Source organism: Acyrthosiphon pisum, chromosome A2 (genome assembly GCF_005508785.2).
Source record: "Acyrthosiphon pisum isolate AL4f chromosome A2, pea_aphid_22Mar2018_4r6ur, whole genome shotgun sequence".
In the NCBI taxonomy this organism is placed as follows: domain Eukaryota; kingdom Metazoa; phylum Arthropoda; class Insecta; order Hemiptera; family Aphididae; genus Acyrthosiphon; species Acyrthosiphon pisum.
Window position 1 is genome coordinate 88,912,731 of NC_042495.1, and position 22,304 is coordinate 88,935,034.

The 22,304-nt window shown below is 28.7% G+C and overlaps 1 protein-coding gene across 7 annotated transcripts in view; it reads left to right on the forward strand.

Annotated features, from left to right (window-relative positions):
• LOC100571379 (phorbol ester/diacylglycerol-binding protein unc-13-like) overlaps window positions 1–21,093 on the forward strand; it is a 34,360-nt gene extending 13,267 nt beyond the window's left edge. For 2 of the 7 annotated variants that reach the window (XM_016800946.2, XM_016800947.2), the window contains exons 2-15: window positions 8,518–8,580; window positions 8,867–8,896; window positions 9,453–9,555; window positions 10,100–10,217; window positions 12,207–12,330; window positions 12,507–12,596; window positions 16,071–16,187; window positions 16,255–16,404; window positions 17,269–17,383; window positions 17,450–17,598; window positions 17,665–17,767; window positions 18,423–18,506; window positions 18,575–18,725; window positions 20,346–21,089. In XM_016800946.2, coding sequence (XP_016656435.1) covers window positions 8,559–8,580; window positions 8,867–8,896; window positions 9,453–9,555; window positions 10,100–10,217; window positions 12,207–12,330; window positions 12,507–12,596; window positions 16,071–16,187; window positions 16,255–16,404; window positions 17,269–17,383; window positions 17,450–17,598; window positions 17,665–17,767; window positions 18,423–18,506; window positions 18,575–18,725; window positions 20,346–21,014 — 2,025 coding nt within the window. In that variant the 5' untranslated portion in view covers window positions 8,518–8,558 and the 3' untranslated portion in view covers window positions 21,015–21,089. Of the gene's footprint in view, window positions 1–66; window positions 327–8,517; window positions 8,581–8,866; window positions 8,897–9,452; window positions 9,556–10,099; window positions 10,218–12,206; window positions 12,331–12,506; window positions 12,597–16,070; window positions 16,188–16,254; window positions 16,405–17,268; window positions 17,384–17,449; window positions 17,599–17,664; window positions 17,768–18,422; window positions 18,507–18,574; window positions 18,726–20,345 lie in introns of those variants that run through there. The other 5 variants (XM_029490702.1, XM_029490704.1, XM_029490703.1 and 2 more) reach the window with 5 other exon arrangements.
• The last annotated feature ends 1,211 nt before the right edge of the window (window positions 21,094–22,304 follow it).

The window sequence follows — 22,304 nt, forward strand, 5'->3', positions numbered from 1 at the left end:
GTTATACATATAATATGTATATAATATAATAATATATTACATAGGTATGAAATACAAATATATAATACAGTACGGTTTCACTGGAAGTTGAAGTTTTTCCATATTACGAAGTCTTGCGGGCAACAAAAAAAATTCGTACTACAGAGAATTCCGTTAAATAGAATTAAATAAATTTGAGTTCTAATGTGGTTTGCTTCTCGAAATTTATTAAATTACTGACTGTGGCACCGAAGTAGTCCACGATAACGTCTGGCCATGGCCGGACCTCTTTTATGAAAATTGTTGCCGAACGGCCATATGTTATTTACATCACAGCTGTATTATGAGTAAGAGTATATTTAAGCTATGATTATGAACAAATGTGTATTAAGGTAACTCTAAATATTAAATAGTTAAGATATCGAGGCCACAAAGTTTTGAAATTGCCCGACCACATTTTAAAGACTTCGGTGCCTCCACTCGAAAATATTTCACTAAACAGAAAATGTCGTTAAATGCAAGTTCGATATAATAATATGGAAGTTTTACTGTACAATAATATGTTCCTACAATAGCTGTACATGCAGTGTGTTACTAGAGTCAAAATATTCTGGGGTAGCGAAAAATAATTACCTACAAAAAATCTCCCATTTAGTTTTTTTTTCTAATAAAGTATTTTTCCTGGGAAGCAAAAGTAACCTTTGATATAGGAGTCACTATAAGAGGTCATCTCTTATAGTGACTCCTATATATGTAGCCGCTTGTATTGCCCGGCAGAACTGCTCGGGGATAAATGAAACCGAACGAAGACAGATAATACTGCACTTTTGACGGATAGTAAATAATATATAACACAGTCGACTCGCATCACAGCGGTGGCTTAAATTTTTTTCTTTGACTCACATTTAATATTTTTACACCACCCACCCATAATATTTTTTTGCTGCTCTCAAAATAGTGGATTCATAGGATATTAGTGGTTAAATAACACTAAAAAATTGTTTGAACTACATTTGCAATCATAGCAGGACACTCACCCATTAATATTTTTGTGAATCGCTTAATTCAAATATATACCTTCTCGCAATGTAACGAAGCTATCGATACAATGAAAATGTCGATACGACGAATGAATAAATTTCGTTCCCTCGAAAATCTCGTAATATAACTAAAAACTAAATGTTTTTTTGTCCCCTCGATATAAAGAAGTCTTTTTGGCTAAAGCTCTCGCAATGTATTGCATTTGTATGATTTTGGAATATTGTCAACAGTGGGTAAGCCATCCTAAAACAACAGGTTCGATCTATTATTATATAATCTAGTACTGGTTTTGTTATAGCCTCGCTCGGGTGAGTGAAAACTTTACAGTCCCACCACTTAGGTTTGTTATCTCTCCACTATACATAATAATAAATATATCGTGTTAATAAGCTGTAATACTAATTTGACAAGAATACACTTATACGGGAATAATAGGTATTTATCACACACAATCTCAGAATTTTAGGAATCACGGGTGACCTAAACATTTTTAATTAATACCACTACTATATCATACACTTTTTTACTTCTACTATTATCACTTATTATAATACACTTTTATCATACATATTAAATTAAATACCAAAATTAGTTTTAAAAAGCTTAAAATGTTTTTTAATTTAACTATAATCATACATTTTATTTTATTTTAATTTATTTAATTTACAATAATAATAGTATTGATTCGGTTGCTACGGTTGCACGTGATATAATATAATATAATATACGGTTTACGCGGGTATCTTTTAAAAGTTAACCAAATCAAATTTCAGAAAAAGCTCTTCGTCATGCAAAACTAGAGATCAACCTGGTTCAGAATATACCAAGTTTATCCCTGCACGTTTAGCCCCTGACAAACAGACAAGATTCGAAGTTAAATAAAAACCTTTATTAAAAATGAATTATCATAAATCGTATCTTATTTGTTATTATTGTTATTAATTTGAACATTTTTTCCGATGTACCTATTTATTATAATGGATTGCGGGGCTGTAAAGTTTTCACTCACTTGGGCGGGACCATAACAAACCAGTAAGTACCTATAATCTATTATCTATTATTGTATAAGGTTTTTTCTTTGAAGTGATCAAGATCGGTCTAGTATTATTTTTTTATTCCATAAGCCTCAGCCATTACGCTTTGTCTTTTACGTATACTAGCTATTACACGTGGCTTCTATACTATAAGACTTCTGGGATCTCTAATAATATGTGTGAAAAATTTGGTACCGATTGGTCAAAAATTGTGGACTTGCATACTTGTAATTTATATAATATAACCCAAATAATAATATGTTTGTATTAGTTAATTATTTATATATTATAATATTAAAATCTATCCATTTATATTTTTTCCATTTTTCTTTTGTTGAAATATTCTCTATTGTTTTTTTGTCAAAATCGGTCGACTATTTTTTAAGTAAATGAACCTCAACCATAAATTTAGTATTTTTTTATATATAATATATAATAGCTGTTATACTCAATTTTACAACTACATAGAATAGCTTTATTAGCGTAAGTGAAAAATATATAATAGAATACAGAAAATTCTATCAAATCATATTAATTATTTTATTATCTGTAATCAGGGACAAACCTATATGATTATATAAACAAAATTACATTTGATTTTCGTGAGTTGAAACAAAATGCATGTGTGAGCATGATTATTATAGCGAACCTATATTTAGATTTTAAAATGGGGCTACTAACCCATAGTCTCAAGGTATAACCCCGAAAACTGTAAACCCCGATATAGGTACCGAAGTTTTATTGAAAATGGTTCAGTAGTTTTTGAATCTATAGAAGACAAAGAAAGAAACATTTATTAAAATACAGGGTGATTCACGGTGAAATCATGCTTACCACCATTTTTTCCTATAATAATGAAATTTTTCAAATTCTGAAAAAAAAATTCTTTCAAATTCTTTTGGAATTTTTACCTACTTTTACCTACTCATAACTCATGACTCATAACTCATGGACCATTTTTTTAATTCTTGGATTTGTTTGTACTAACTTAAGGAGTGTCCTGTCGCAACTCAAACTTTTGTTTTTTCAGATGATATTGCGCTTTTCGGTTGTAAATTATTTATTGGATTATTTTTGTGAAAAATTTTCCTATCAGAATCAAAATTTGAAATAGCAGTTTTTGGGTTATTTAACCATGTGTACGTGCTTAGGATAATAGGTCCATGGAATATGGGTTTGGAAGATATGGCAGTTATGATTATTTAAAAATGTTAGTTATTAACATTAATCTATCAACATTTGTAAAAGTAGTTTACATCTGTTTCATATTTTTGTAAGACCATTTGTAAGGACTATAGTAAGGACTATAGTAAGGACTATAGTAAGGACTATAGTAAGGACTATAGGGCCCTATAGTATACTATTCTTAGAATTAACATTTTAACAACTGATAAACTACTTCTTCATATTTTGAATTAGGGAAGGACCTAGTATATCAGTTTTCAAAAAAATTATTCACTAATTAATTTACCGTAAAATAGTGGAGTTCTCATTTGAAAAACAGAAGTTTGTATCGCCACAGTATATCTTAAAGGACCCGGTGCTGGTTTTTCAAATTTTCTGTAATTTTATAAAATTTGAAAATTATATTTGATATTTTAGTTGCCACCTTAATTATAATACTTTTCCACTAATGTACTACCCGATACCTATTTAGGGGGAGGGGGGGTATTATATCGAAAAAATATGATTTCTCATGAAAAATTCTCAGGCCTTGTAGAATAGTCGGTTTTTAATAACTATTTTTGTATCTGAAAGAAAAAACTTCCTACAGGCCACATTGAACTCCGATTTTTAAAATTGATTAAAAATTAATTGAAAAAAAAAATTAAACATTTTTATCGTTAATAAACAAATTAATATTGTTAATTCATCGTCACGCCATCACCATAAAATATTTGTATGATTTCGATCTCTATAAAAATCACGAAGGTCCATATATGGATAATCATATATTCATCTGTCTGAAACGTTTTTCTGAAAACATTTCCAGGGATTTTTAACACCACCACCAACACCACCACCTCCACTACAAAAAAAAACTTACCCCATATACACGTGATATATATGTTAAATAACATGTAATTATATATCATGATATATCTACGCTATACATATACATTATATATATACGTCGTTGCGGTAGGTAGGTATATATAGGTAATATAGGCGTGCGTCGTGTATTAGTGCGTGTTACATTGTACTATTACTATTGTTGTTACAACAGTAAGCGATACAGTGCATGCAGTACAATACCCTAATATGCACGACTTACAGCAATGTGCGTACAGAAGGTACTCGCGTCGATATAATATACGCGACGACTTTTAGGTGTACGTTATTATATTATTATTATATGGCATATGTGCCACCGAGCGCCGACCGCAAAACGATCGATTCGTGTTTACGCGCGCACACACGACGGTCGGCCGCGTGCACACATTATTATTATAATATCCGACGTAGGTATATATATATTGTGTCATATTATTATTAAAATACATAGGTACAACGACGATTTCACATATTATTATATTGGTCGCGTACAATATTATAGTATTATAATATATTATATTGTCATTTGCGAGTGTGTATACAACAACGACAATAATAATATCATACTCGCGTATGACTCGGCATATATTTAAATATGGGTAGAGGTACATGACGCGTACATAATATTGTGTACGACATAGGACTATAATATTATTATACTTGTACAATATCGGTGTGTGTGTATGTGTGGGACATGACGTGCCATGACGACGTGTATGGTACGTCCGTCCGTGACCGGTTACTGCGAGCAGTCGCGTGTCATCGGCCGTTGATTTTCAATTCTATTTTAGTCGCTGTCGCGCGAGACCGTTATGAGGGAGGTAGGTATATACACCCTTACCACACGCGCGTATAAAATAATATATAAGTAATATAATAAACGGGTACGTACGATTTCACTCACTCATTTATTCATTTTTTTCTCGACCTTTTTCCACTGTATATATATTTATACATACACACGGGAAAGGTAGGTATAAGGAAGTATATATACTAACCCGCCTGCAGCTACACACAAGCGCGCATGCGCACACGCACACCCATAATATATTATAAACCTTTAGCGTATATACATATTATATAATATATATAATATGTAATACTGATTTCGCATTCGACGCGTTTCTGACCCTTGCCATACCGAAAATATCTTAATTTTCGCGTGACGCGCAAAAATCGTTTACGCGATCGCGCAGTATGGTTCACGCTGCACGACGGTTTTATATACGAGACTTAAAGCCCGCAAAGTTCACGCGTGTTTTTATTATTATTATCATCGTCATTATAGCACACAGTGGTTGGGTGCACGTTAAGGGCTGTGTGCGAGCGCGCGCGTGTGGGTGTGCGTGTACGAGTGTATGACACGATAATCGCACGTGTTTTATTTATACTGTACTTATCAACGGCAGTCAAACGCGGCCGGCCGGCTGGCCTGTGGTGTGGTAGCGGGTGTGGGGGGGAGGGGTGCTCTCTTATCATCCAGATCGGGCCGCAAACGCACAACTACGACGACGTCTGTGTGTAATATTATTATGTACCTACCCCCAACAACTATTCGCATTAAAATTAGAACACTGAGCGACTGACGTCACCGCTCCACCCGCGTGTTCTACGTAGGTTTGGTTTTGAAACTATATATATTCGTTCATTCTCCACCCACGCGACCGACCCGCCCCCCTCACAAATTCCCAGACCGTACAGTTGAGGTACATCCACGGTATATTCCCGGTATACCCGCGTCTCGCGCGGTATACCCGACGAAGCAGATCATTTTGTACGTTGCACAATAAGTATACATGTATAGCGCGATGTAGTATAACAGGAATAATAATAATTGAGAAAATAAAATATAATAATGATGGAAGTTAACTGAATCCGTTAATTATAATTAACAACTACGAAACAGCAATGACAATTACATATTATTATAATATAATATTACATTGTTGATTGTTCACAAGACATAACAATATTTTATCGAGAATTGAACGTACCTGTATAGGAGTGAGCATGATTTTCAGATTACGTCATTATATCCACACCGTATTAAAAACAATTGCATATTTTATAGTTCTCTGGTGCTGTGTGATAAATAAATACGTAGGTACACGTTTTGTTTGTTTAAACGTAACGCGTTTGAGCGAGTTTTCATACAATTGCCATTTACACGAGTCTGTGTATCCATACGATAAAAAATAATATCTGTAAGCTATTGAAAATTTAATTAGCGATGTCGTTCTTAATCAGATGGTTTAAAGGTGTATATTATTATGAGTTATGGTATAATAGTAATTATAACTTCGGGGCATGATTGCTATTTGGTCAGTATTACTTAACAATTATTTTAATTATATTATTTACTTGATGAATAATGGCATCACGACGTTGAGACGACAACCAGTAGGCCGACCGGATATCAGGCCGACAGGCTATCTAAATTATATGTATTACTAAATTACAATTTATTATTCATATTTAATATTGGGGCCGGAGTGGCGCAGTGGTCACGCAGTTGACTACGACTCACACAGTCATCGGTTCGATTCATAGCAAAGTGCAAAAAAATGTGTGTGATTCTACGCAGTCACCATTTTTCCGTGCTGTCGTCCGATTGCGTCATCCGGTTTCCAACTAGGTCCCACTCCACTGGGAGTGAAGACCGCACATGTCTCCTCTTGGAGAAGGGCGGTAGTATCATGCATATAGTGATATATACATAGATAAATAGATCACACGATCTCCCTACTACCCACTTGTGATAAGCATTGTCAAAGACCTTGAGGTCGTTTCAATGAACAAATAAAGAAAAAAAAAAAATATTTAATATTATTCTTATAATCGTCTAAAAAATATTCGATTAATATAATTCGGCCATCGGCTTACCATCCTAATTCCAAGTATTCCATAACTAGATAATATCTGATTAATATTTGATTTATTTTTACTATGAAAAATAATAATCTTCAGTAATGTTTTAGCGTTTCGTGGAATTCATTATAAATATTATGCAACAATAACTTTTATAAAAATTATGTACATGATTTAATGTTATTATTAAAATTAGCATGTGCCGTCATATCCCTTCGCTAACTTTAATAACCAAGTACCCAACTATATAATATCTTGTATTGTATTTATATTCATATTGTGACCCATGGATTAAACATCTTAACATAACGTGTTCTAGTATTTTATGTCAAAAGAGGGAATCATATTATAAAATATTACTTCACATTTGTACGGGTTCGAATGAAAAACCGTTTTTTGTTATTGTTGCTACACTGAAAATCGAACACCGTTCCATTCGAATCTTTATAATATCTTTATAATTCGTATCTAAACCCTTCAAATGAGATAGCTTTGAGATTTTCAACGCTCAGTCATTTGAATATAATAGCAGTTGGCTATTTATAATCTACCATTGAAATGACGTTGAGATATTTATGTAAAACCAAAACTTCGATAAAAATATTGATAAATGATCGTATACCTACTGTGTTTTGTAATAACATTTTATATTAATATGCTCGATATACTAGAATACTTGATTGAAAAAATTGATTGAGTAAGTTTATATTTTGAAATTGTTCATATAACCATGCTATTATTATTCTATTATATATATTACTAGTCTACTGGTGTTAAATTTGATTAAGTGAAAAACTGATAATATCAATTTAATTATGCCATTTGTAAAAATTCCATAAGTATTCTGCTGTTATTTCCATAATAATATTATTAAGTAGTATTTGACTTAAACACATTTAAAAAAAATATATACTATTTAAAACTCATATTAGTTAAAAAAATAAATAAATATGTTGTAAATTATAATTAATAATTTATGAATTTTGATGTGCGTTGCCAAGTCTACATTTTTTGTCTACCACATGCAATTTATAATTATAAAATATGGTCTGCATTTAATGAAATATGTCATATTATTTTTGGACCGGTAATGGATTATTAAATTAGAAAGACTAGAGAATACTGAGCATTACACATAATATGTTTTCTATGGTAATTTAGAAAGGGAAACTCATTTACTGCTTATATAGAAGCTGTCAAAATTAAAGGTTTTTGGAACATGGATAATTAATTTTGTTTACATTATATATGAAAAATTAATCTTATAACACACACTTGGAAAAAAACGTAAAGAAGTTCTTATTTGAAGCCAACAAATCTCCAAAGGTTTAAAGTTAAGTTAGGTTTTACTTTTAATTTTGTCCAACTACTTTCAAATGCTTTAAAGTTTTAATGGTTTTTAAGAATCTAACACATTTTGCGTATTTTTTTGTATTTTTAATTTGTATACATGTAATAGCAGTACATGAAAAAACATGTTTAATGTATATATATAAATAAATAACAAATAAATACAAACTTGTTTTTCCTCTTATTTTAGGTCCTTGTTCATAATCAGAAAACATCGTAGCTGACACAAAAATGTCCCTCCTCAACGTTAAAGGTAACGTACAGAATGTTTTCAAACATATTTCATTTCAGTTCAGTCAATTAACCCTTAACCCTTGTCTAGCTACTCTAAGCAACAATAATCCCTCAACCATCCTATGGTGTAGCCATAATTTTAAATTCAGTCCACGTATAAATTAAAATTACAAAATCTCGTTAGTCTTGATCGGTGATACGCCATTTTGTTATCCTAGAGAAAATGCATTTCACTTAAAATTCTTTACAGTTCTAAACTGTTTTAGATATATTTTGAAATTGTTTTTCATTATTATTTTTTTCAGTAAAAATGGCTCGTTATGTTGGAGACCAAGGTGAGTACAATGAATATAAATTTTTTCACCTAGACACAATTGTATTATGCTATTATTATAACGCCGTCATGGATTTTTTTCATGGACACAAAGAGATTGATGACCTGACAGCTTTGGAAGTTTGAAAATTTAGGTTCAGATATACGGCCGTTTATGATTTTTTTGTTAACTTTACGCTTTATATTGTTTGCTATTATTTCGCCAAATTACCCGTACTAACTTAAAACTTTGCTGAACAGTCACGATTCATGTAAACATTTTGTTTATTTCTTTTCTTTAATATTGTACAGTAAAACGTATACTTATATCCACAGAAAATACGAAATGCGAATTTAATACTGAAAGAATAAAATACACTTAGTTATCAATCACTTTTAAGTTTTCTTTTATTAACTAATTTTTGTAAAAATAGTAACACGGCGTTGTATATAGGCAATTTTGCTACATGAATGTGTTGCATGAGCATAATATAATAATAATTTATTGTTATTACTTATTCCATAATAATGATAATGTAATATTGGACGAATAAAAATATAGATTTGGTTTGTTTTAGCGCCACAATTCAGCACATATGCCACGTTAAAACTACAAAATGTTAAGTGTACTACCGTGACGGTCAAAGGAGCAAATCCTTGTTGGCAACAAGACTTTCTATTGTAAGATTTATTTTTCCCAAAAAATACATTATTTTTGGTAAAGATTTTTAGATCATAATAATGCTTATACAAGCGAGTAACTTTAATAACACTATTATGATTCGAGCATGAGAATGTTTAAATTCAATCAATGATTGAGTCCTATAAATCCTGCTACAAACATTGATCATTTGTAAGTAGGATTTATAACGTTCTATAATGTAGTACTATCAGTTTAATATTTATTTATTAAATATATCATACAGTTTATTACACGTATTTTATATTACATATATATATATATAATTTAAATTATACATCAATAAACATTTTAACCCACTGAAATATTTGTTAAAAGTGTATAATTCATGTTTATGAAATAAATAAATATTAAACGTTCCCTAATCAGTAACCTTATCATTTGCTCAGGAAGGCTTTATTGAAAATAGGAAAATTATTATTTCTAAAATCTGCAACTTGGGACATTACGATTTTTATTAATCTACCCTTGAATAACGTTTGAATATATTTTGATTAAATATTTTCATTTATTTAATGTGTATAGCGAGACGAACGACGTCAATACGGGTCTGTTGGTGGAAGTATGGCGCAGAGGGTTTCTCCTGGACTACGCGATAGGATACCACATGGTCAGTTTACCAACAGTGCGCTACTCCAACGAGGTAACTGATCATTATATAAATATAAATCTAGTTAGCCAACAACTTGAAAATAATTGTCGGTCAAACGGTTGTTTACATGTCATTACTGTTTAATTCTATGTACTACATGTATACTAAACCCAAAGAAATCGATCAAATTTTATATTATGTACAGTGGATTCCGCTTGATGTGGAAACGTTGAGACCAAACTCATTTGCCCACATTAAGTGGTTGCTCTTATAAACCAAAATTAGTTAGTTAGTAATTTAGTATAGGTACATTGGAATTGAGACTAGACCATTTTGGCCATATTACACGGATGCTTCCATTAGGCGGAATCTACTCTATCTTATAAATATTTAATGAAATGCTTACTAAATAAAATACTGTCTGAGTCATATTCTATTGTGGTTAGGGGATATGAAAAAAAGATATGATAAATAAATAAAATAGATTAAAGATGAAACTGTATATTTAGAAAAATGGTAGGTCGTAGGTATATAATATTTCGAAACGCATGTGGTAACGTATTGGATATATTATGATATATTATATAACATTAACTCGTACAGTTCAAAAACACTTTTGTTTTGATGGTTAGACACGTTATCTAATTATTTTCACTTATATAACTTGATTATTAGTGCAATAAAATTGGTTATTAGGGTGAAATTAATATGCTATTAGTGCGTTGTCACGGACATCGATGTTCAGACTTCAGCTGTAATATACTATGGAGAAAATCACAATTTTGATTTTAATAGGTTTATCATGTAAACCAGTCATATCTCATGTGCATTTAATAAAAAAAAAGCAATACATAGTTTGTTCTGAAGTTATTTTATATAGTATAAAGTTTCAATATTAACTATAATATCTATACATATCTATATCTATGTATAATTTGATTTCAGATTTATGAGTAACATTATCTAACATAAAATAAACAGCAGTAGTTCTTATCGCGATTATACCATTTATTTGTAACTGTACTACGTGTTATAAAAGAGATGGATAATATACAATTATGTGATATGTTTTTAAAACAGTTTTTTATAATGTTATGATGGATGTTGCAAAATTTCATAAATATAATATAAGTATTCATTAATATTTATGTGGTAAGCTGTAATAAAGAAATAGTTTTTTTTATTATGTCAACAATACCGATGTTGGAAATTCGGTAAATATATTATATGTATATGTATAATATAAATAAATAAAAGTTTTTTATATGAACTGTTGAGTGATGTGGTTATAGTTGTGGTGTCACTTTGTTTAAAAATAGAGGTTGATAGCGCAATTATAACTATAATAATTTACAACTATACAGGACTACAAATATCACATCTCTCTTGAAAATTCAAAAGTATTATCTTATTACAATTCTTGTTTTCCATTAAATAATAAAATATATTTTACAGTTAAATACATATTTTCAATAAATTATTTTATCTGAATATCTAGCATAATAAAGTATAATAAAGTGTATGTATGTATGTATGTATGGATGTATGTGTGTGTGTGTGTGTGTGTGTGTGTGTGTGTGTGTGTGTGTGTGTGTGTGTGTGTGTGTGTGTGTGTAAGCACGCGTATATGAAGTGTAACTTATTTCATAGTTTTTTAGTGAGGTTTATCTGAGGTTTTCTAAAAACGAACAATATCGTAGCCAGGTCTTGCATGAACTGACAGGATTTTATGCTCAAGTTCGTGATGTATATTATGATATATACAGTACATACAATAATTAAATAGAATGACCATTTTGAGAAAAATAAAATTATTCTTCACATTTGGTTGTTACCAATTTAAATTTTGTGTCGTGAGCATGAAATTGTGAGGATAATTTCATTATAAATTTTTGGCGTTGTATCCTCCGTAAAGAAATTTTACTTCAATAATGTGTATTTGTTATTATTAAATAACATATAACAATAACCTAGGTAATATAATATATTACAATACAATTTTTGCAATTATTGATTGAAAATATTTTATTTATTATACAGGATGGCGAAGGAGATTGGGTGTCACTAGATGCTGAACTTGAAATGAGCGACGGTGTAGTGACTGGTACCAGGTGTCCGACAGGACATTACCTGTTGATTGATGCTAGGTTCGAACTACCCTTTGGTAAGTGTACAATAAGTATTTTTTTTTTTTCAAACTGAACCCATATAACCGTACTAAAATATAACTAATCGGGAGATGTCTACGAATTATTATTCCAAGAAAAACGACATGGAATCTTTTTAAAAAAAATAAATGTAGAATCATGTGCGATATCATGATGGATTTTCAAATTTTAGGCCCCTACGATCCACCGACTGGTTGGAAAGAAATCTTAGGAGAGCTGGATAATTCCAACACGGCTCCGCCGAGCGCCAGTGCATCAGGAGGTATAATAATGAAATATACGAACACTTAAACGTTTCGCACGTCTGTCTGGGCTTTATCGAAAGCATGGTTCTTCTCTAACACTACACCTTTATTCTAATTGAGTTATGAAGTATGAAATCAAATGTGTGTCGCTATTTGCTATTTATGAAAACTAATTGATTACGTACTTAATATAAATATAAACTGAATCAGTAAACATCGCAAGCATGTTCAAATAAATTAAAATTATGATCATTACATAACTTTTACGCTGGTAATAATTTTATATTTTTACACGGACAATTAATAAAAATGTATAATATTACAAAGTACTACTATCAGATTTTTTTCGTTTCTTTATAAAATAAGTTTCAAAAATGTTATTGAAAATTCGTGTAAGTGTAAATAAGGTTTTTAATGTTGCATAAAACGTACTCGAGGTTATTATTAAATATAAAAGAAATTAATCGATAAAACAATTCGTCTTTATTTATCAAAATATAAGCTGGATTTTAGTTCATAAATTTATCCGCCGATAGAACTTATCTAGTTCATAGTGTGAAAAATAAATTGACAAATAACATGTAATTAAAAATACTAAACATTTGTCAATAAATTACATTGAAGTTATTTTATTATACAACTTTTATATGATGTAGGAAATATTTTTGTCAAATACGAATCATAATTAATTTTATTGTTAACTAATAAAGATGATGTAAATTTAAAACATTTTATGTTCTTAAGATATTTCAATACAATTTTCCGCAAAATGTTGCCTTATTTCTACAGAAAAAATACTTACCAAACTTATGAGTACTATTTTGATACAGATAAATACTTCTTATTTTGTTGACTACAACAATTTGTATGTACAATTTAATATTACTATATTAGCTTGAGAAAATAATTTAAAAAATTTCATTTGTATTATACGTCAAGTTTAATATAAATTGTTTATTTTATATTATTTCGACTACGTTTTATCATTTGCAAAGGTTAACAAGAGTATATTTCAATTATTTTATAAAGAAACATATTATAATTTATTTAGCGAACTATTTAAATATTACAATGATAGTAATAACGATTATGGTAATGGCGGTGACACCCATTTGACTTTGTATAAAAGTTAACTTTTGTTTTTTCGAGTCTTTCAATCTTCTTGTATCCAATTCAATGCTCTTTCTTCTAAACATTTTATTTTATTTATTATTTTTTACTAATTTATTGTGTGTTACTATCAATGACCTTGAACTGAATCGTTGAGTACCTACATTGTAAATATATCATGTTGTTCAATTTCGCATAATACCTGTACCAACCGTTATGGTATTATTTTTAATTTACGAAATGTTGCTGGGGAAATGTTGCTTTAAATATAATTTGTCATTCCCGTATACCCAAATATTACCTCTCCTTGCATCTGGACCGAAATTATTTAACCTGGACCTGCTCTAATCACTCACATTTCCTCGAAACGATCAATGCTTTTGAACGATGTGCACTTAAAGTATATACATCATTGATATTGGTTATCGAAAAACTATACTCCAATGACCAATATTATACCGTATTAACTATTAATTATACACGGAACAATACACACAAACACACACATTACTGTAGCTCTGTCGCTTGAATTTTAATCCTATCGAGTAATACCAACACCTCATCTGCAGTATGTTATGAGTACCTACCTATAATGCTACCTACTGTATACATAATATTATTGTTCTAATATATTACATAACACGTCATACTGTATTATGTACTTCATTCTTATTGTTTTATATACCTACCTAATATTATCTTCAGTGCATATGTCATATTATATATACCTTCTTTTATGCTTACACACAATGACACACACACGCACACGCATTCACACACATATTATATAATATATATAATATATATTATAGAATTGTGTCTGTATAGTGTTCTATAATTATCTATTGTGGTGCATTTATATCGATTATCAGGCGTCGCTGGATCAGAGTAACAATATCGCTAATCCAACGTACGTCTTTGCACACGCGTAAATATTGTTTTATATATACACTGTATACACTGTGTAAACTGTGTGGGGATGTGAAAACGGGGATCGCAAAAGGTTCACGTGACTTTTTGCAAAAAAAAAAAGTATATTATACCGAAATGCTTATTCTAAATGGCTTCTAGTTTCATGGATTTTATTTTATTGTCCTTAGCACGTCATCTAATTATAATAATAATGTTACGTTACGGTACCTACTATTTCTAGAATAGGTACAATGTCATAAAATATATAGTATAATATCGTGTAGTACGTAAATGATATTGGCTAAAATTCTAAACAGTTAAACTTTACAATCTTCAATTTCGAATGTCTGTTTTTTCAAAACTAGGTACCTACTTTGTATAAAATATAAGTGATTATTTTAGTTTTTACTTTGAGATATAATAATATAATGTATTTGTTAGTACCATAATATATCAATAAATCTGTCAATAATTTACATTTATACGATGCAGTTTTTTTTTAATGAAAAAGTACAAATTTCTTAAGATAAAGTACTAAAAACAAAGTGGTTTTTACGTTTTGTAAATATTGTATATATGCTTAGGTATATGCATAGATAGATTAAGGATAATACATAATTAAAAAATATACAAATATACAAATATCATAACCGATAAAGTATGAAATAACCTACCGTATTTCTAATAAAAAATAAATTATCAATACCAATACAATAAAATACCCTTAGAAACACACGCTGACAGACCGTCTCCGCTCTGAATCGTTTTTCATTGTATATAATGATTTATCATTGAACTCAAATTTATCACATAAATTACAGTGACCTACTAAATGTGAGTCACAGTCGAAAACTAGCTACTATACAGCGGAGCAAATTCCCCAGGTTTTTTTTTTTAAAATTAAATACCTATATAATGGACAATTTAATATTGATTTACACGTACTTATATGTAACATTGTATCATTTTCAATGGGTATTCGTATTAATATTATATGAGTGAATAGGCCAAGATAACTTAACAATTTTTTTAGTATTTGTCGATCCATCAAAATGTTTGCTCTTAAAGAGTTGCTCCATTATTGCGATCTACTGATAGTAAAATAAACCTAGATGGAAGATGGAAAGTTTTTTTTATCCCTCGATAAATAAGGTCGTACCTGTTCTTGTCAACTCCATCATACGTGCCAGGGAAGCAAACTCGAGGGATTTCGGATATAGATCCCATGTCCACCTTTTTTTTCTACGCGTGTAAATAAGTTTTGACAAATTTGATTGGAAACCTTATCGATACCCAAATTTAATGAATATTAGTTGTGACAGCTTATATTTTGGTTTTGAGAGTAAAAAGGAAAAAAATGCTAAAAAGTTTTCCAATATGTTGTCCCTCATGGGTAATTCCTTGGGTTATCGGATAAAATTATACAAAAAATAATAATATAATAATATGTCAAGCCTTATTGTGTGTAGACAATGACGAAATCTGTGATATCGTGGACTACCAGAAAAAATTTGAAATCCTGAACACTTTCGAACAGGATTCGAGGTCTGAAGACGTTTCGGCGCAATTCCAATATTATGGGCAGTGTAAGTATACTACTATTTTGATGTATAAACCGAACGAAATGCGCAGCTTAATATTATGTTATTTCAGCTGCAGGTAATTCGGAAGACAGTGATTATACAAGCGATTTTAATTATCCAATATGTCAGCAACAAGCAAATTCTTCAGCCTCTCAATTTAGAAATCTTGCCGATCAATTAGAAATGAGTCCTTGCAGTAGTCCAGATCATCCAAATACAAGTACTTTAAAATTTTTTGTGTTAATATGTTTTTTCAACTTTAATAATAAATTAATGGCTATCAAACATTTAATTAGGAGGAAATTAGAAAACTTAGAAATTTAATATTTATTAATTACAGTTAAATGTAGAAAATTAATCATATTTTACGATTGCGATATTATTTTCTAAGCTTTAAGTGCATGCACGTTCTTTTGCTTTTCAAGAAAATGTTTATCAAAATACCTATTCCAGTAACTAATTTAGTTTAAAGTTTAAACAAAATGTATTATTGTTATCAGTAAACGTCCGGTTTTCTCATATTTATTCGTCGTATATTTAAATTTTATTATAGTTCTTAACTAGTTTTATAAATTTTGAAAGTATTTCATTTATATTTCTAGAGAAAATATAATAATCTTGTATTCATCCAATCTTCGTGAAATTTCAAATCAAAACTTTAAATTTATATTTTATATAAACATAACAAATATTTTTTATCAGGTTGCTAATCTAGTTCGTAAACTTATAATATTATTATCACTTTATTTTGCATTCAACTCAATAATAGACCTGATTTATAACTCTTATACTTCTAAATAAACTTATTTATTTAAACATCTGATCATATTAAATCACACCTACTCATATCATAATAATGACTATTATTAATTTCAGTTCTGTTACAATTTTTGTAAAAGCCTTTTACATATAATATTAATTAGAATAGTCTTATTAAAAAAAACATATTTTAAAAATATTTTGTTTTAATATAAAATGATAAAGTATAATATTGAATTATATTATATTATGAATATGGTACGTAGCTGTCCAATTTGAAAATAAAAACAATTATTTATTAATATATTTTTTTTTATAATTTTAGAAAGCTCAGCGGGTAGTCAACATTTATATGACTCTCAAAGGTATGAAGAAAGGAGGGTACCAGAGGATGATCTATATTATAATAGTAGGCCAAACAATTATAAAGACCACAAAAGGTAATAACATTTAATGATCTAAGGATGTTTAATATTTTATTGATAATGAACAACAATGATGTGCAGGCGAAAAAATGACTATAAAATAGGAACCAGTGAATGGTATGATGAAGGGTCTTCAACAACATTCCTCGACCAAGAACAATTTCCCACTTCTTCCAGACATTCTTGTAAAAAGCATGTTTCTAAATATCACCAACGAAAGACAAATAAAAGTATGTTTAAACTTCATAATTTTTATTGCACATTAGGTGTTTTATTTTTTTTTTATATACTTTTAGATCGAAGGTCAAGTTTGGAAAGACAATCATCTTTGTACCGACCTACTTACTACGAAGAATATTATGATAATGGGGACCAATTTGAACCTTATGACAATAAACAGTGAGTTATATTTTATTACACTAATTATTTTTAAGAATTATTATTAATTTTTTTTTTTTAAGACAGATTTTTATCTTGGAAAATATTTCCTGTTTTTTTTTATTACATAGACATATTTAATAACATACACAAATTCAAAATGACTTCATATTTACTATAAAAATATCGATTTTGAAGGCTTAAATAGTTATTATTAAGTTCTAATTGTAAACATTAAAAATATAATATTTTTTTGAAAATGCCGTTATGCATCATCGGAGGTGTAAAAAATAGCAGTCTAAATATTTTAAGAATTAAATATCCCTTCCTATTATTTTAGTCGCAACTTTAAAACCATTATAACTTATACTGTCTAACTTAATCTGTCCAATATAATATATAAATTCATTTATTCAAAAATATTCTGTTAAGCCAACTCAAATTATTTGTTTCCATTTAAAATCCAGAATAATTATTAATACTTTTTTAAACAAAATATTCAATATACTATTATTATCTATATAATATAATAGATAATTAATAAATTTGATGGGATGAGATATTTTTTAATTTTAAATAACGAATTGATATTATATTATATACCATACGATAGGTTTGTAAATCTATACAATAAATAAAAATTAATCTATTTTTAATTATAATATTTATTTTCTAGAAATTGCGAACAAGTGATTCCATATGGACCAGAAAAATATTACAATGATGGACCCAACGAAGAAATGTACAACTACGATAATAGGTTAAGCAACTGTCAAATATTGCTAGTTAACTTAAGTAGAACTTATAACAAAACTTTTGTGTGTGTAGTTATAGTTATGCGGACCAAAAGGAGGAAGATAGTCAATGGGATGGCGGGGGTGTTGGAGAGTACTACTATTCACCTGGGTCGAGTAGTGACACTCAACAGCTAAAAACCACTTACCCCGTTCAGCAAGAAGTCGATGAAGAAAACGAAGAGGTAGTAAAATCAATAAAAAATATTATTGGAAACTGGCAAACTACTATTTTTTGCCCATTTACTAAAAAAGCAATTGAATTTAGGTTTTTCGTTTATGTTTATTGTTAGTTTTCGAAGTAGAAAAAATGAGTAAGGTGTGATGTTAAATTTTATTTTGTTGACTTTTGAGTAACCAATAAAAATACGCTTCACACATATTTGTTCAATTGTATTTGTTTACAAACGGATAAGGATAGGTAGGTCACTGCAGGTATATTGAATATAATTTATAATAACTTGTAGGTACATTCAACAAAAACTAATATAAATATTAGCGTTCAATAATAATTAAAAATAATATCGTCATTGTTGTTAACATACCTGCCTACTTATAATATAAAAGCAATATTATCAAAATAGGTAAAAATAAATATTTTACATTTAAGGTCGCTTATATATTCTTTATTAACCATGAACTATTTTTTATCTATTAATTATTTCATTCACTGTTGAAATTGACTTCAACTTTATTTCAAACCATTAACTTTTGGATCATTAATAGTCTGAATACAACAATATTTTAAAACTCATATAAAAAATGTTTTTACTCTTAAAATAATGACAGGAATATTTTTCATAAATACATATTATAGAATATACAAATATGAAATAATAAATCGAAAAAATAATATGTATTTCTTTATTTCTAAGTGTGTAATCAATATATTATTTCTAATCATCTATAACCGAACACGTTTCAAAGAAGAAAAAATATTTTTCATAATTTCATTGAAATATTTCAGGAAGAGTGAAATTTTCAATTTTGAAATATTTCAAATTCAGAACCCTAATTATGATAAAAATGTCTTAAATCTGTTTTGAATGCTTTAAATTTTTTAATATTTAATCTTTGAAAAATTAAATTGAAAGTCTTTATTAATTTAATATAGTGATATATTTTACTATATTATATAGTTTAATCATTGTTTCTTACCTATAACATTTGGATTTATATTGTATTTCTATAGTGATTAGGTGTTTATTTAATTGAAATTAAAAAATACAGAAGAACCACTGTCAATCTTTTGTGAAACATTTTAGGCAATTATATAGGCAATTTAATGAAAATCATTATATTTTAATAATATTTCAAATTTTTAAACAATGAACAATGAAGTGTTAAAAAAAAATAATGAAATAGTACGTTTTATTACAAATTTGTTGATTGGTATTGTTCATAATTGATTTTTAAGAAATTAAAATTTTAATTAACTTTTGAAATAGTCTATTGCACTTATTTCCTTTGACCTTTGGTGTGTGAAAAACTGAAAACATAATATATAGTTTAAATTATAAAAATTAATCTAATTTTAATTTTAATGTTTATGAAAATTATAACTTATACTGATAAAACAATAACGCAAGTTATGATAAATATAATATTTCTACTCTATTATTACGTTAAAAATAGGTATCATACTATCATCTCTTAACTTTTAATAAAAAAAAACAACCGAATGCAAATTATTAGTTTTTATGATATTTCTATGTTTTAAGATGAATGATAACTAGTCAGAATACAATTGACGTTTCACTTTTCAACCAATTATGATTTATAATTATGTAAAATTTGTTTTTTAGGTATATTTTTCACCGAACCAAAGTTATGAAGATCGTCATTACAACGAAACTCCATACGAAGTATCACCACCAGCGGTACCGGCTCAAAGGCATAAACAACTTCCTGAAATACCCGCTAAAAAGACGCCTTATATGGAATACTACTCAAATTCTTATTATAATGAACAGGTATCGAGTACCAAAAAGATGTTACCTCAAATACCTCACTCGCGGATCAAGCAATCGCCTTCGTTGCCACAAACGTATCAAAAAATTCAGCGAAGAGCCAGCACTGACCAGAGGTCCAGTTCGTTGGACCATAAAGACGGTGAAGACTATACATATACCGAGACGAATGTTAAGGGGCAATTCGAAGAGTACGACGACGGCTATTATAACGACAACATTAGTTTACAACAAGAAAAACAGTACGCACAAAATAATACGATAAGTTCGACTAACGCGAATAACGAATATGATAGCCAAAGAAATAGCATGGACGATAAAAAAGAAGAGACCGAGGGATTTAACCGCAGGGATACGTTTATGAAGTTTTATCAAAGAACTGTGAAGCATTTAGAAAATCCCCGAAGTTTTTTTCAACAACACAACGATTCAGCAGAATCACAAGAAGAACATAAAGAGGTGATCGACGCGTCTTATTTAATTATTAAGTATAATAAGTTTTGAAAAGTATTTAGGTATTTTAACATACGTTATGTAGTGTTAGATTCTTCATGCTAATTTGTTCATAATCTATTAATAACTGGAATTAATAACATGACTCTAAATATATATATATATATATATGAATTGACTCATTTAATACGAGAACAAAATATGATATTTTTGAAAGGCGTTTTATTAGACAGTACAATATAAACATGGTAGATTACGAAAAAAATATTTTTCAGTTAATTTAAGTTACTAGGTAGCTAGGTAGGTTACTATAAATTGTCGGTAATGTGTTTGTAAAATATAATCTGTGATCACCCGATTTTGATATATTTGACAGAAAATAATATGATACAACTATTATATTAATATATAGTTGGTATAGTTTCACACTTTGATTTTCCAGTAAATTTTTATAAAACTTAATATTTCTAAAGTAATTATTTTGTAAACAAGCTTGTAGTTTTTACTCTAACAATTAATAAATGGTTAATTATAATCCGAAAATGTATTTGGGTGCTTTAAACATTTTAATGTTTGGTATTTTAAGGATTACATTTAAAGTGCTAGTTGTATCACAGATTATATAAAACATTATTATTCAATATAATCTGTGGCTGTATCATGTGCATATTATAAAAACAGACATAACTAGATGTATACCTATTTGATAATGTTATTCGATCAGATCAATTAAAGTTATTTAAGTTTTTATAAGCAAAATAAATAAACTATAATGATGGAAATGGTTTATATATGTTATAAGACATCAAAAACAATTACTATGAAAAAATATTTGTTCAATGTGTATAACTTTTAAATTAAGTAAAGACTGAAAGTTTATTCAAAGTTTTAATTACTTAGGTACTTATTTATATTCATGTAAATTTGAGTTTTTAGAACGTAAAATATTCAATAAACATTTAAAATGATGAAAAACAAATTTTATACATTACATAGACTATTTTCACATTTATTTTAGTAGATATTTTCATTCCCATACCATTTTTCAGTGGTTTTAAATATTTTATAACTTGATAACATACGCAATACTTGAATTATCCACGATAATTATTTTTACATATTTGTTTTTATTTGTTAAGCTAGAAATCAACAATTGTATTGTTATATTATGATAAAATGCTTACTATCTATGTTACGAAATATCTAAAAAATAAAATACATTTTATGAAATATTTAAAAAAACTATTAGTACCTACTTGGTATTTAAATATTATTATTAATATAGAGAAAGAGAGTCCATTATTCAGAGTATATTTTAATACTTCACATTTTCAAAACTTG